At 37.1% G+C, this 16,929-nt stretch overlaps 1 protein-coding gene and 1 long non-coding RNA gene across 4 annotated transcripts; one reads left to right on the forward strand and one right to left on the reverse strand.

The window, feature by feature from the left end:
* The first annotated feature begins 1,543 nt into the window (after nt 1-1,543).
* Nucleotides 1,544-8,105, forward strand: CFAP161 (cilia and flagella associated protein 161). 2 transcript variants are annotated; one of them, XM_075045130.1, is made up of 7 exons: nt 1,544-1,634; nt 1,792-1,881; nt 2,056-2,291; nt 3,575-3,659; nt 4,459-4,617; nt 5,777-5,850; nt 6,814-8,105. In XM_075045130.1, exons 1-7 carry the CDS (start codon nt 1,572-1,574, stop codon nt 6,980-6,982), a joined length of 876 nt encoding a protein of 291 aa, XP_074901231.1. In that variant the 5' UTR covers nt 1,544-1,571; the 3' UTR covers nt 6,983-8,105. The 2 variants fall into 2 exon arrangements, with proteins under 2 accessions (XP_074901231.1, XP_074901232.1); XM_075045131.1 differs by lacking the exon at nt 4,459-4,617.
* Nucleotides 3,705-16,764, reverse strand: LOC142039031 (uncharacterized). 2 transcript variants are annotated; one of them, XR_012652784.1, is made up of 3 exons: nt 16,553-16,764; nt 4,513-4,615; nt 3,705-3,878 (listed from the first exon to the last, which is right to left on the reverse strand). It is a non-coding gene; the product is annotated as an uncharacterized LOC142039031 (long non-coding RNA). The 2 variants fall into 2 exon arrangements; XR_012652783.1 differs by lacking the exon at nt 16,553-16,764 and adding an exon at nt 8,035-8,167.
* Nucleotides 16,765-16,929: the final 165 nt, after the last annotated feature.

Consider the following 16,929-nt stretch of genomic DNA (forward strand, 5'->3'; position numbering starts at 1 on the left):
TTAAACAAAATTGTGATACATCCACTTCATCATTTGCATACCAGTATGATTAACCAGTCACTCTAATCAAAACCTTAGCTCTGAGAAAAGCATGAAAGTAATTTTAAGCGCTAAATAGAAATTACTAGCAACACAGAAAATTAATTACATCTCTTTTTCTGAAAACACTTCAGATTTCAAATCACATCTGATACTTCAAAAATTTGTTTGGCTTTTGATATTCGGCTAAGATGAACAAAGTTTCTTCCCTATTTCAGTTAGAAGCAATGCTGAAATCGTTTAACACGGCTAGGTGTAGAAAAGTGTCACTTACCAGAATTGACCACAAAGTGGTGCTCTTTGAACAAAAATAGATTGTATTTCGTCCTTAAAAGCTTTGGGATGTGCTGTATAACTTTTTTTGTAATAACTTCTGGTTAAAAAAAACTGGAAACACCAAAGAGCCAGGTTTCATGTGAATTGTTGTCAAAACTGGCTGATGATAGCATGTAGCCCAGCTGTCCATACAAAAAACATTTCCTTTTAAGCTTTTTAAGTTGTCCAGCATCAAAACCTTACAATAGTAAGCTTGCAAGAAAGCCAAGACAGTTGTAAAGGGATTAAATTTCCTGCGCAAGGACCTATACCATCACTGAAAATCATTGACTTAAGCTATCTGGAAAGTAAACACATAGCACATTCACTTAGCTTATCTTGCCGTAGTAGATTTCAAAACTAAAATAATAACAAACCAAAACGTTTGTAACCAAAACATTCACCTAATCTGTTTGCAATATTCACCAATACTGTAGTGTTAGTGTCACGAGCTCATTTGTTGCGTGAAGCCGATGCACCTCTGACCAATACAGAGTGTAAAAGGCTACTCGATTGTAAATACAGCCCCTCGCTACGACTATTGCTTGGCTCAAATTCTCGAATCTCAGCATCTTCCATTTGTGCAATGATACTATCACAGGACTGAACCAGGAACAGAAGTAGTTCCATGTCTAACGACGCCTGAGAAGGCGTAAGCCTTAAGCCAAGTGATCAAACCCCCCTCAGACAGGGGCGAGGAAGTCGCAGAGCTGCTTTGGGCCCAGCAGCATCGCTGCGCTCCCAGCACACGCCTGCAGGGAGACAAGGGGGCCTCCTGTCTTCAGAGCTCCTGTCACACTGGGCAAAAACACAAGGGAATGGATTTTTTTTTTTTTTTTTCCCCTTTTACTTGCCGAGGCCTTTCCCTGCTAGATCTTGGTCTGGTGGGTACTAAGAGGACACAAATTCGAGAGGCTTGCTCCCGCCTGCCAGTGTGCCACTTGCACTAACCCCACCCACGCTGGGCATGCCGAAGGAGGGGCAGTCGGCTTACCCGATCTGGTTTTAACATTTATTGCCTTTTTTTTCCCCTCAGGATCCCCCGCCCTCGCTCCCTCCCTCAGTTCTTGGGCCGCCCCTCCGCTGGGCAGAAAGAGCCCGCCCCCTCCCTCCCGCTCCCTCCCGCTCATTGGCAGGCTCTGCCTCTCCAGCGTCCAATCGCTAGCCAGAGCGATCGCCATGGCGACGCTGAACGCCGTGCGGCCTGGGCGGCGGCCATGGCGGCCTACAGGCCCGGGGTGCTCATCGGCAACTGGAAGGAGGACGCCTGTTTGGAGGAGGTAATGGTGGAGCCGAGCCCTTCTCTCCTCTCTAGCTCCCGGCGAGCCTTGCCTGCGTCTTCACTTCACGGTGTTCCCCGCTAGTTCTTTAAATTCAGTTTAAACCTGAGATTGTGAGCGCTGGATAACGTCTCCCCCCTCTCTCCCTTGTGAGCAGGACCGCTTGAGGGATTTTATCCATAAAAGAGAACGAGGAGAACTATTACTACAGAAAATAAACAAACTTCAAGATAATCTTTTAAAGAAGGTAATTTTTAAAGAAGATTATGTCAATTCTCTATGACTCCGCATAGAATAACGTAGCTGTTCTTAGTGTTCTTTACGCATTAAGAACACTACGGATTAGCTTTTCATATGCTAAAATAGTTCTGATATTAGGTTCAGATATTTCTGTAAAAAAATTATGTTTATGTTAATTTAGATACAGCTGTCAGTGTCCAAGGATGGATTTGTTCATTTTGGAGACACTGTGATGCTTTTGAACCCAGACAAGAAATCCTCGGTGGAGAATTACCCTGGAGTGTGCAGCAGTCTGACTTTGGCAATTAATCTGGATGAAATATCCATGTATTCAGCCAAATCATTGCAAGTCCCTTGTGGAGTTAGCGCAGTCAAGAGCGTGGAACCTGTGGGTCGAAATTCTTTTTGTATTTTAAGGTTTGGTACTTTATTCTCAGTTGTTTTCAATTATTATTTTAGCTTTCAGTATCTTGTTTTCAGAAGTATGCAATGAAGTTTGCTAATATACAAATTAATTTCAGTAAGGGTAATTTATTTAAGAAAGAGTCTTTAATTTTGGTCATGCATTAAGCTGTGAATAATTCCAAGGAATTTTAATTCAGCTTAGAACTGGTGTGAAAACACAATTGAGTTCACTGTATCATTTGGTAAACTGCAGCCATTTTTAATGTGGTCAAATTTCAGACACAAAATGCATCCAAATATCGCTTAGTATTATTATTCACTCTCCTGCAAATAAGGTCTCTGAAGCAGAAATTTGTATCAGTGCTTTTGCTGTACATGAAGAGGGCAGTGTTTCTGTTGTCCTAAGAAAACCCCTAACCAAACAGCATATTCTCTCTCTCAAAGACATATTTAATTCCAGATGTTTGTGGGAGAAGAAACAGAAGAACAGGGTCCGGCTCAATAGTTGAAGACTCTGCCTGAGTGCATGTATTTAGCAATAATAATAGTGTATAAGAGTACAAGCTACCCATATAACCCTGATTGAGCAAAACACTTTAGGTTAGACCTAAGAAAGAATTTTGATCCCAAGAGCATAATTTAGGCCTTCTAGAACTGCAACCAAAATATTTTTGGTTAGCTGCTCTCTGATCTTAGAGTCGTTGGCACTGAATGCTATTGAGTCCCTCATTAACTGACTACTAAGTTCATCAGCTACGTAAGTTTTTTACGCTGAATATACTTAGAAAGCCTAGAACTTAATTTAGTGAGTCTTTAATGTATAAATACAGAAATCATGCTGGAAATAGGGATTTACCAGCATTTATGTTGATGTAATGAACCAAATTATTAAATATCAGTTACATATATTATTAGCAACATATGTTAAGTTACAGAGAGACAAACACACACTGTTCTGCTTCTAGGCTCTGATTTTTTCAGATGCTTGTATTAAGTATATTTTAAAGGGGGCCTCAGTGCTGAATTCACATTGGTTTTTCATTGGATGTTATCTTTCCACCCTGCATGCTAATGAATACATCATAAAGAGTAATCAATACAGTCTGTTTCTATTCTGCTAAATATTTTAACCACTAAGTCAAGTATGAAATGTCTTTTTAGTTAAGATATTTTACCTATTTTTAAAGGTAAACTTAATACGAAGTGTTGCCACAAGACCTAATTATAGACCAAAAAAAAAAAAGTAGAACTGATTATTTGAATGTCTCTTTCTTCCTTTTTTACAATTTTAACAGTGTTGATGGAGGTGCAGTGGGTGAACCGATTAGATTTGGGCACAACTTTGGTCTTGGGACAACCGGAGGGTTTTCTGACCAAATGGTAAGGCAATAAAGTTGCAAATGGCAGTGGTAGCATATACTGATAGTGTGCATTTAATTACTATACATGCATAAACCTGTACACTGGTTTAACATCTTGGCTTTACAGAACAGATTCAGAATCATACATTGATCAAGGTAAGCAACACCTATTTAGAAAGTTTATGCAACTTGCCTAAGATCTCTGTGTGCAGACCACGGGGGCTGGCAGCCAGAATGACTGGATAAAGGAGATTGTAAAAAAGAAAAGAAAAGAATGAAATTAAAACTAGCTTGTGAATCATGAAAGAATTCATCATTAGAGGAAGGTTTTGGGTTTGTGTTTTTGGTTTTGGTTGGTTGTGGTTTTTTTTACTTTAAATAAATCCAAAATGAGAAGATTTCATTTCTTGTGAAGATAAACCATTCTGAGGGAGCAGATTTTTATTATATATTAACATTGTTTCCCTCTGCAAGTTAGAAGCAAGTAAGATGTTACATGTTACACATCCACTCCAAATAAATCACCACAACTTTGAAAAAAATTTCCCTCTCAATAACTACTTGGGTGACAGAGAATCTTTGGAATGTAAATTCGATTTTAAAATAGTATTCACCAGTCTACATATAGAATAGCTACTTAATGAGTTTATCAACAGTATGGAATCTATTTTATGGGTTTTGTATGTGTAGCTTTAGTGTGACAGACTGATTACTCAGGAGCTGAAAGAAATTTTTTTGTGTTGAAAAATATTGTTTAAAATTACATATCTTGATTCTTTTATATTTAAACTGTCCTTAATATATATTTTTATTTACAGTTATATCTAGCAAGTGACCATAAATCATTTATAAGATTTGCTAAAAAATCTTACCTTCAGCAAGTATTTTTGACAAATGAGCTTTCCTATTTGACTTGCTGGCGAGCTACCTTCTTGGATCCACAGCTGCGTCTCGAATATGAAGGATTTCCAGTTCCTGTAAGAAATTAAAACCGTAGAAAACGTTATGAAAATTTAATTGAAACAGTAGATGGAGTATTTAGAAAAAAGTTGTGTCCATTTTATTCACATATTTTCCTTATGTAAGTTCTGACCTGTAATTTTAGGAAAGGGGAGAGAGAAGGAACAATCTTTTTAACCAGGGAATCTGCATATACAACTGTTAGGTTCTGGTGTTCATTTTGAGGTTCACTTGCTCAGTTTTTCTCATCAGAATTTTTTAAAGGTTGACATTATCATGTTGTGAGGATGCAGTACTTGGAATCTGCTTTTCAGGACTTCTGAACACTAAATTCCATTTCCAATATTAGGAGCGGTGATTAGTTAAGAACTCCTGTACATTAAATTTAAAAAGTATTAAAAAACAAACAAACAAACAAAAAAACCCCAAACCCCAACCCGAAGCACCTGAATAAGTGGGTGCTTTTCCAAATGTGGTTTTTAGCCTTCCGTAAATACATTAAGCAGATGCAATATTTTCCTGTTTCACATAACTGCAAGGCTTCCTGAACTACTGGGTATATAGCAAAATATCATAAATGTAACTGTTCTGCTACAGCCTTGAACTGTGACTCATTTACATGAATCAGCTCACTAATAAACATAGTCAAAATTATGTAATTGTCAAAGACAGAATTCTTTATTCACAGTATGCGTAAATGGGGGTGACTAAAAATTAATTCTGTTATGCATAAAAAATTGCAAATTGGTAAAATATAAAGGTCCATTTCTAGGCTGTGTCCCCAAACAATCTGGATCTCTCTTATGGCAAATATAAATTTTAAGAGGAATTAGCCTGATGGCACAGGTCACTGGAATGACTCTCTACTACTTGCTTGAATTTTTTATTTTTTTTATGTTTAAGTGCCCAATACAAGGGAGTGGAATGGAATGTATTGGACAGGAGAATGTGTCTGACCAGAGGGCTAAGCATTTGGCTGGTCTGAGCTGTTAAGACAGTTGTGTTGAGAACCGATACAGTGCAAAATATTTCACTCTAAATGTACAGCAGTCTCAGAGTGATAGAGCGCAATGGGGGCTTACACTAAGCAGTAAATAAAAGCATTTAATTTGAATAAAAATAGTTAAAATTAGTGTAAAAAAGCCTGTCAAGTATCTTCCCTTGGTTTTTTTCCAGGCAAACTCTAAAATGATTATTACTCATTGCCATACTAATCAGAGCTTAGCAGTTCCAAGGAACTTTTGGACAAGGTAAGAATAATTTATGACTGGCAGGAATGTGCATAATGATGTGCCAACATCAAGAATTACTGTAAGAAGCAAGATAGTTTCTTTAGGAACGCACTGAGGAAATGGAAAAGAATGCAGAATGCACATTCTCCTTTCTCTTATTTCATTTCTGGGCTGTGATGTGTGCCACTGTGATGCTGCAGACAATCAGCTCAGTCTTATTTGGTTTTTTTTTCTTTTTAATTCATATCATATCATGCTTCTAGCCTTCTCTAGTTTCTTGGTGGTTCTCCCTTTGAATGTCTTGAGCAATTACAGTTGTTTGGAATTTTTTTTTTTTAAGAAAAAATGGTATGGTAAGAAGTATAAGGAGTAAGAGAACTAAATAAAGCCACACTGCATAAAACTGTATGTTGCTTGTGTCCATATGAATCAATCTCTCAACAACTTGAAGATAATCCAACAATTCAAGTTAATATGCATGCATTAAATTAATATTGATTAAACATTGTTAAAGAGTATACCAATTATTTCCCATTAAATTCTGAGCAAGATCTGACTGAGGATTTGTATCAGGTTTTTGAGGATAAAACAAGGTCTGAAAGTTTGAGGCTGAAACAGTTATTAAGTAGCCAGAGTTTTCCTCAGTCAGAGAGAAATGGTGGTGTGAATGGTGATGAGAACCTACCGGCTTGTACATACTGAGTTGATGTATCAGTGCCTTATACTGATGGGACTGCTTTAGCTCTGAAGCTAGAAAGGTGGCATTTCCCTTTGATTTCCAATTCCTAAATTATTCACAGGAAACAAAGTGGGCTATTGTGTTTCTTATAAGGTACTCATAATTGAAAGTGCATGGTGATATTTCTGAATAAGCCAAGAGAAACAGGAGAAAACCTTGAACAATTCACAGATAATGCAGATTTGCTGAATTTGTGTATATATTGATTCCTCCTGCTCATCCCCTTTTCTTTGACTTTGCAGGTCTTATTTTGGAAAAGAATATGAAGTAATTTGTCACACTTACCTAGACTCCCATAAAGCTGAAGAAGATAAGAATTACTGGGAAATAGTTACAGGAAATCCCAGCGATAAGGATGGTACAATGATTCATAGACCAAACCCTCAACCCAGAAGGGATCAGAAAGAATGAGTTTCGTGAAGAGACATAGAATAAAAAAAAAACAGACTACAGCTGACAGAGGTTGATGAGATTCTGATTCTTGGTTTTTCTGTGCAAATTTTAGTTTTAGAGATACATGTTTTAAAAATGGAAATGAAAGTCTACCATTAGTAATATTGTATAATCTCATTAACTCATCAAGGTTATACATAGGGCAAAATCTAATAAATTTTGATGAACCATGCACAACATAAAAAATTCATAAATCAGGAAAGGTTCATTTGCCTATTCACTGATGGCAAAAGATGTCAGAATCCAGGAAATCTAATATATTTTCACTAAATTACTGGCTTTCAGGGTGTATTTAGCTAATTCTTCCAAAACCAAACCAGTGTCACACTTTTTAAAAGGGTGAGTGTACAGTTTCCAAGACACTGAAAATCAAACTCATGCAAGCTATCATGGGATACTTTGACATTGAAAGTTCATCTGAAAGAAATTTGGTTGTTGAGTTTGTTCCATGCTCTGTCTAGCACAATGTTGCCAATTATTAAATAATCACAAATAATGTCTCTTTATCTTGAGATTGGCTTCTGATTTATGGGAAGTAATTTAAAAAGGTATAAATTGAGTTTTTTACATTTGTCCATGTATTCTAAACATTTAAATGGCAAGTAAACAAGAACTTGAGCACAATGATACAGACTAGAGACTTCTAACAGTCTTTTCCATGCATCACCATGTTCCATTTGCCTCCCACCCACAGAATTTTTCAATCCATAATAATTTCTACCAAGTTTGACAGCAAGGTAAAATTGTCAAAGAAAATTAAGCCCCCACAAGTTTCATGAAAATAAATGCCAAAGCAGAAAAAGAACAAGAGACACTGTAAGTTCATGCAGTAAGAAAACGATTATAGTCTGTGTTTATACCTAATTAGACACCAGAGAATCCACACCAAAAAAACCGGCCCAAGAAAGGTAAAAATTTAAGCTGGAACTCACATTTTCTTAAACAACAAAATCAACCAAGTATGAGGTGCAGAGACATGGAAAACAGATGCCATTAATTCATAGAGTTACCTGTCTTCATATGGAAGGTGAAACAGCACCACAAAGAATCTTCTTATTGTGTGACATTCCATTATATCCACTTAGTAAAGCCACATGTATATGTATTCCATTTCTTACTGTACCACAAGACTGGGCTCCTTCTGCACAAAGTAAGTGAATTTCTGAGTAAAGTACTACATAAATCTCCATTCTCAAAAAGGGTTCCAAAGATCATCAATGTTCATAAAGGTCAAATAAAAGGTTTTAAGTTTTACCAAAACAAAACCACTAAACTTTCACAAAAGAAGGGACTGGTCCAAACATGGCTTCAAGCTCTATTCCAGATAGACTATCTGTTTCAAACCCACTGGCAAGGCTTTAAAAGTTCTTGCCTTTATTCAATATAAATTAAATCTGCAGACTGCAGAATTGGCTAACTAGCAGTTGGCATACAGGGCCTCAGAGCAGGAGGCAGATTATGGTTCTGTGACATGCAGGTTTGCTTTGGGGGAGTGTATCACAGAGGATGGTTTTTGAATCACACTCCTCATGTGCAAACCTTCACAGGTCTGTTATAGATGGGGTATTATAGAGGAAATTGTCTTTAGGAACTTTTTCTTTCACTTTCTGTGTAAAGATATAAAACCCGACATGTGGCAAGTGATGCACATTTTTATAGAGGCACTGTTACTACTCCAGTTTACAGAGATTAAAATTCTGCACATTTTCACAATAGATTGACGTAATTCTGCTTTGAGTTTGTAGGTATTAAACTAGAAAAACTTAGGCTGTGTGAGTGCACTGCAGTGTTTCTAATTTGACCATTGTGGACATTTATTGGTATAAGGGATGGCAATTTCGAATCTGGAAGTCTCTTTCCTCTGGGTTAAATGTAAGAAACAAGTGGAGGCCTTAAACCAAAACCAGTGCTGAAACAAAGCTTTGTGTGAACTCATGCAGGAATGAGAACTGTGTGGGCAGAGTGCCTTGCCCGGCTAATGTTATGGATAGGAGTTTTTGTATGAGTGTGTGTGCATTTGTGTGGAAGAGAAGCAATGCAGGCTGTACAAAAACAAGTTTTGTAAAGTCTTAGAGGAAAACCAAAGAGATGATAAACAGATACAGAAATGAGTACAGAAGTAGGTAATGGAATTAGGTGCTGATTAAAAGTGGCTTGGAGACTCTTGGGTGTGTTTTGATCAGTCTGTGCTCCTGGGAAAGGACTTCCTGAGCTGTTGGAAAATAAACAGGATTGAATCAACAATTCCTGATTCCATTATCAGTTTTTCTTCTTAACTAAGACAGTTTTAAACCCACAGATTTGTGTATAGCTTCTTACGTCATATAATACATATTCATAATTCAGCTGATTCATGATACCCAATACAGATATTTATCTGTTACCTAGTTTTTCTTTTAAAAACTGTTTTTTTACACTTCTTAATATTGTCCACAGGATGGCACCACATTTTTCTAAACAGCACAATTATTGCTACATATGTAAAACAACCTGAAATGTTTAAATCCAAATGAGTCCCTGATACAATGCCACAAAAACTAACCAAGTTAAATCGGGCTTGAATTCTGGGCTAGATGTCATTAATGTTTTATCACGCTTTTGGAAAATAAAGTTAAGCAACAAAGGCAGATATAAGAACATAGAACATCGTATATTGCATACAATCAACTTCTTAAAGCTAAGTGGAACATTAAGTAATTTGTAACCAAAACTTACTTAGAGGAAATTATCTTTAGGAGGTTTTTCTTTCACTTTCTATGTAAAGATACAAAACCTGATGTGTGACAACTGAGGCATGTTTTTATAGGGACACTGCTATTACTTACTCCAACTTACAGAGATTAAAATTCTGCACATTTTCACAATAGATTGACATAATTCTGCTTTGATTTTGTAGGTATTAAACTAGGAAAAAAACCCCAGTCTGTGTAGAATGCACTGCAGTGTTTCTAATTTGCCCATTGTATACATCTATTAATAAACACAGGATTTAATATAAAGAGCATGGGATTGAATATTAGCACAGAATCTGAACAATCCTGCAGCTGCCAGTTAGCAACACAATATGGTCTAGTGGGTAGAGTAATGGAGACCTGAACCATACTCCAGATCTGACCATTGTGTAGCTAAGGGCAGGCACTGTATTTTGCTTGTCAGTGTATTCTATATCATGAAAAATGGACAGTGATGCTTGCCTCGTTTGCAAAGCACTTTGACATATACCAATGAAAAGCAAAATCATGTACTAAGAAAGCTTTTAATGCTTCTTCCAAATTAGACCCGATATGGATAGCTCTACAAAGTACATTGTGGGAAGATAAAACTCACTTTGCCTCCATTCCAGGCAGCTCAAAAGCTGTTAGCATGAAGCTGATCCTGAGCTATTATATTAGTCCTTGCTGAGGGACAGGGTGCATTAGTTCAGATTTAGTGCTGTGCTAATATAGCTTTTCACAGGCCTGAGGCAAAGAGAGAACTCACATCTGCACATGTTTTGCAGACATGTGTAGGCAGCACAATATTGAAGTAAAGAAGAGGTACAGAGAATTCAGAGTCAGCAAAGAAAAGCTGACTAGTTAACTCACACATTGGTAACACCAGAAAATGAAAATCCAGTTTTAAATCTGCCTTTTCACTTCTCTCTCTTTCGCATGTTTCCCCAACTTGCATTTCACATCACATCACTTCTCCTCTGCCATGTCACCTAGCCCAAACTTACTGATTTGCCATGGTTATAAAGTGCTCTTCTAGCTCCCTGTCCCCTCACCCTAATCACATCACTGTCTTCAGAGGCTGCTTTTCTTTTCAGTGATTGTCATGAAGCATTGTTTTAGCTCAGACAGCTGATCAGAGGAGGAAGCCATCTGCAGGTTTAGTAACTGGATAAAACATCTGAGGGAAAAAAAAAAAAAGGCAAAAAAAAAAAAAGGGGGGCACATAATAAGAAATTCCATGCAGCAGTGGAAGAAAATATCCAAGCACTGGAAAATTTGGTGGAGTTGGCAGGTAAGTGGGTGATTTTGATAACATCTGTGCCCACTCACCCTAAATTAATATTGCACATCTGTTGTAATTTGAGGGGGGGTGTGTGTGAAATGTTCTTTTAAAACCATAGCTGTTGCTTTAGAAACACTTAAGACTCTTTAATGCATAAAAACTAAACTGGGGGAGGGGGGGCAGGGGCACAAAATAAAAATACAGATGTGAAATGCAAAATACATTAAATAGAAGTGGAAATTAGGAAACCTCTATTCATTTTGCCAGCTACAATACCCTTCTAAATCTGTTCTGGTTTAGGCTTTGTCCCTGGTCTGGCCTCCATTCTCTGCCTGACCTGCCTTATTTCCTTGCCTGTACAGTATAGAGAGGGGCAAGTCACAGTTTGCTAGCTCCCCTCTTCCTGCTGGTTTGACTTCATCCTGGAAGCTGTAAAAGGGAATCTAATCCTCAATACTGCATTTCCCCGGATAAGAGGAGAAGTGGAAAGACCTGTCACCTTGCTGGATGTGTGCTATTTCAGCATGCATATGAGCAGCCATAATAATGTCAACGACATGATTTGCATGATAGGATAGCATTACTTATAATGAGAGGGACAACTTGCCATAAAGACCAGGGGAGACCCGCCCATTTTGGTTTGTTTGGTTTGGGGTTTTTTTTGTCAACACTATGTATGGAGGGTATGTAATGAAACAATTAACACTTTTCTTCTTTTTTTTCCACTGGTGGTCTTGTACAAGGCAATGTCTTTTATGTAAGAGAACAGAGTCATCAGTAATACACTAGAAAGAATTGCTACAACAGAGTCACTTAGCTTTCTCTTGAAAAGTTTCTATATTATTTGGTAAGTAGGACTCAAAGTGCAGTAGAATAGGCATAAACATTAAAAAGTGCCTGATGACATTAATACCCACATTCAGTGATGAAATTAATTCATATACATGCATCTCTGTTATATGTTTATATGATAAGCTCAGAGAGCTAATTTCCCAACATCTGTTAAATGCTGTTCTGTAGAGCATGTCAAAACAAAACTAAACAGACCATCCAGCTACAGACCAGCTAGTATATATGTTTCTATAAGGCTGGTCTTGTTTTAATTATAGGCTCCTTGGGGCAGGGACCATAACTTCATCTTTTTTTTCCAAATATGAACAACTACAGTAGAGAATTTCATTAAGTAATAGCATAAAGTTGTTATTAAAAGTGGTCGTAAGATAACAAGAAATTGAAGTAGACCTGGTGCAAATAACCAGAGATACAGGCATATGAAATCTACACATAAACCAGCACCAAATAGTAAACTCCTATTGTGGGGTACGAAGATGCAGCTGCCCAAGTAATTCTGATGTTAATAGGAGTTGCTAGGAGAAAAGCCCACAAACCACAGTGCTGTCCTTGTGGGTCTGACAAACCCACAGAGGGGAATAAGAATTATACATGGCAGTATTTATTTTTATATATATATTTAGTTATTTAATTATATGGCATACTAGTTAAAAATACCTAACCAACTCTTAGCATAAGTCCCATTTGCAAAAGTGATACCGGTCCTGAGAAATTGAGGAGCTGTTTCTGCAGCTTGTTCATGTCGAAACTGTTAGGAATTAGGTTGTACAAATGTTACCTGTAGAATTTATAAAAACATTAAATCCCTAAGCAAAATGAAAGCAAGAAACTAATGAATAAGCAAAGCACTGAATTAAAGTTTGAGTTATCTTTCCTTTATGGGCAAAACCTCTTAAAACTCCTAAAATGATAATTACTGTGGATTATTGTTGTAGGGTCTCTAAAAGTTTAAATGTAGCAGTTTGTGAAATCCACATCAGACAGCAGTTTCTATCCTTCCTCCCTGGTTTCCTACCACTCCTCTTGCTTGGGCTTTCTGCCTCTTCTATATCCTGAAGAAACAACTGAGCAGTTGTTTGGGGAAAAGTTTAAGGTTCATCAGCTTTTCCGATCTTTTTGCTGACAATTTTGGCAGCATCAGTTTAACCAGAACACCCAAGATGTATTATAGTCTCACAAATAACCAGTGAATTTAACTGACCATGAAAAAAGGCACATTTAGCCATATAAATATACGGATATGTAGAAATAAAAATGAATTAGCACTATATACACATACACACAATGTGCACTTTAATGCCGACACAGAAATACCACGTAGTTCAGCATATACAGGAGAACAATCTTTCCTCATCTAAGAACATTAATTGGTTTCTTTTGAAACTACCTGAACTAATTAGTTCTTTCAGTGTAATCTTAAGTGGTCAGGGACATATTCAGATCTGATTATAAATGTCTCCAAGGCATCACATGGTAATCCAAAATAACACCCTAGCTACACTTACTGCTTCACCATGCCCCCTTTTCTCCTAGCCATCATCATTCCCCTTTCTGCTTGCTGCACAATTGTGTCCTCAAATCCAGCTGACCACAGGTTCTACTCATTGTCTTACAGAGAAACTATGAATTTGCCTAGAGATGGGCCAACTTATGAGCTGTGCTCTTTGTTCCTCCTAAGCGAGTCAGTGTGATAATTCTCTCTAGAACATGTTGAGTAGAGGACCTAGATCACTTTCCTCTGTGGTCAATAATTCATAATTACAACAAAAACAGCTTTTAACCTTGGTGGTATAAGTTTTGTGATAAGGTCCTAATTTATTTTACTGTGTTTTCTGAATTTGCTGCCAAAAGGGCAGTTGAAATTTACTCTTCAAAACTTTCCTATTGGAATACCAGCTTTGGATCAAACCAGGAATTCTGGCAGAAGTTGCCATATTGTACAGAAATATTTATGATGAATAAAAGATTTTTAAACCTTAAATAGAACAAACATTAATAATTTGAGCAGGTTGCTGTGGTATTGGTAAAACGTTTTTTTGGGAGTCCCAAGCAGGCATAGTTGAATCCATATCAGAACGGGCAGCTTGAAAGGCAACTAAAGAGTCCCTCCTGCCTTGTTGTCTAGAGAAGGGAAGCCAACCAGGATAAAGAGGAAGGTCTGAGTATGAAACTGCAAACCTTATAGACTTAATGCAGTTAACTTTGGCCTAGCAAGTTCTTGAAGAAAGTGGTCAGCTATGGTAAGCACTGAGACAAGCATCAGAGGAAGAGGCAATCACCCAGTGATTAGGTGGTCACATAGCTGCATGGCATTACAAATTCATGCTTATCCCTATTGTGAAGTAATATGTATAATAGATCATAATTACAAAAATGGGGGGTGGACTAATTTCTTTCGTACATGGTAAATTGATGCAGCTCAGGTGATGGGCAGTAACCAACTCTGTCTTTTGTTTTTATGGCACCGTTGTAAATCAGTGATCATAGTAGATAGAGGTAAAAAGCAAAGAGACTAGCCAGGCCAAAAATCCCCTATGTTTGAGCTTTGTATCTCTGGTCACTGTTTCAAACAAAGACAAAACTCCTTCCATTTCCCTAGTTAATACAGCTAATGGTATTCTACTCTACACTTTCTCATACATGTATTATGTGCTTTTTCATCCTTCATTTACTATATTTGTGCAACAGCATCCCTCCCTGTTAAATGGCCATAACTCTTTCCTAAAGGAAGACTGTAAGAAGTATTTTGTGGATGTTACTAAGTACTCGTAAGAACAACACAGAAATATTACAAAGAAAATGTTATAATTGTTCTTGGCATTCTAAAATTTACCACAAAATTTGTCTGCATATATTTGCTCTCAAATGGCACCAAATTTTGCAGGTTGAATTAATATATTTATCAATTTTGATATCCAGACAAAAATGCTCTGGATCCATTCTCTTTTCCCCACATTCCTTTTTCAGACACAAATGACAATTTGTTTAAAAGGGATCCATGGAGCTATCTCAATAATTACACTGTATGACCTTTAATATAACATAGCTTATTGTTCTCACTGTTCATTGAAGGTTTTGAAGCTTCCAGAAGTACTTGTAATTCAACATTTTCCTCTGTCCCATGCTAATTAATATCTGACTATATATCAACTGATTGTATGACGTTAGGCGGTCATGGAATTTTGTCCTTGAGTGCTAACTGATTTTAAACAGTATCACACTTTGGGACTAGTGAATGGTTCCTACTGAACACTAGCTTTATACAGCATTCAGAAACACCAACACAAATTCCTGCTTCCTATGAAATTAGCTTAACAAGGATTTGGGGAGTAACCATTTGCACTGTATGGGTGATGTGTGCAACCTTTTCATCTAAGCAATTATTTCTGAGAACAAAATGTTCATTCATCAGAGAAAGAATTGAGGCAAAGTCAATTTATACCATGTATTTGGCCTGTTACACAGCACAACCATTAGCTGTCTGATTTTAGAAGTGTTACATATAAGCCAACAAGTGGTGAAGGTTTTTTAGTCATCCCATGTAACCTATAGCAATTTTAAGTTTTCTGCAATAACACAAGGTTCATATTGTAAAGAAAGATGTTGTCAGAATTGATATAAATGCACGATAATTATTTTTCAAACATATCTGAAGCTATTCTATGAAAGAGAACTTACTAACATGCTGGCGTAGGGCAGCAATTTTTTCAAATGAACAGTGTAATTAAGTGAGCACAACCCTCCTGTGTAACTGTCATGAAGAGAGCATTCATCACCTAGAGTTCTTGTGCCTGCAACATAACAGCATCGTTGGCTAAGACAGGCTTCCTGAGGGTGGGACAATGAAGTTGAAACTGAACTGACAGGCAATGAAAGGAGTTCTTAAAGAGTTCAGTAAACACATCCATGAAAACAAAATTACAGAGAAAAAGAAGAATACAAACTAAAGCTGTTCAAAATGTATTTAAACTTGCCGAGCTATTTGTCCCCGGGGAGAATCCAATATGATATTAAATTCTGCAGGTGAACATAGGTTATTTTCCCCACAGAAATAAACAAAGGCCATCTTTACAATTTCATAGTCAAATATATCCATAGTTATTTTCTTCAATAACAGCCTAGGAAGTTTTGTGTTGATACTTTTCTCCCTTGTTGATCAAAGTTAAAAAAGTCCGCTTGAAAGAGTGTTTTAGAGATCAAAAAAACCCAAACCTTTGCCACAGTTAAAAACAGTTTGCCTCATATAGTTCATGTTACTGCAAAAAGATCCTGGTATGATAAAGCCACTGGTTATGGAATAAAAAGTATATTGGGTTTACATCTCAAAATTCATTAATCTATGTAACGTTTGCATGTTGAGTACAATCAGGGCAACACCTAATAAGTTATAATTAATGGCTTCACTTAGGTAAAGAAAACAAGCCATTAGTGAGGTGAATCTATTTTACCTGATTTTGCCAATTACTACATTACATACTTCCAGTCCAGAGGAACATTAATACAAAATATGAATGGCTGGGCAGGCTTTTGAAAAAAGAAATAAACAGAAACGTAGCTCCCAAAAGAGGTTACGAGAGTAGTAACCATTGAAATGAAATTAGCCACTATGCCCAAAACAGTACATTGCTGCTGTGGTAAATTGCATAGAGCAGAATAAACATTCCAGGAAGTTTCAATTACCTTAATGATGGACTTTCATTTAACCATATTTCTGATTCAAATGCATCTGCCTTCACATCCCAATCCTCTGAATTCTGTCTCATGAAGGTATGTACACAGACAGCAAACAAATCAAATTGCAACCATCTGCTGGAAGAAAACAAATTCTTTAGTCTCTTACTGCAAAACATGCTCCTCAGACTTCTTATAATTGTTTTCAAAACTCTTCCCACCTTGTTAACATTTGTGCTAAAAAGAGTGAATGCCAGAATTGGACATCGAGTGGCTCGTTTAATGCTTTATTCAGTAGTAAGGATGCTGTTCCTCCTTGATGCTTTTTGGCACGTGCATCCGTTTTCAAGGCTGCATCCAAGGCCACAGTGAGGGTGGGTGGCCTG

The sequence above is a fragment of the Buteo buteo genome, chromosome 13 (assembly GCF_964188355.1).
Source record: "Buteo buteo chromosome 13, bButBut1.hap1.1, whole genome shotgun sequence".
Taxonomy (NCBI): domain Eukaryota; kingdom Metazoa; phylum Chordata; class Aves; order Accipitriformes; family Accipitridae; genus Buteo; species Buteo buteo.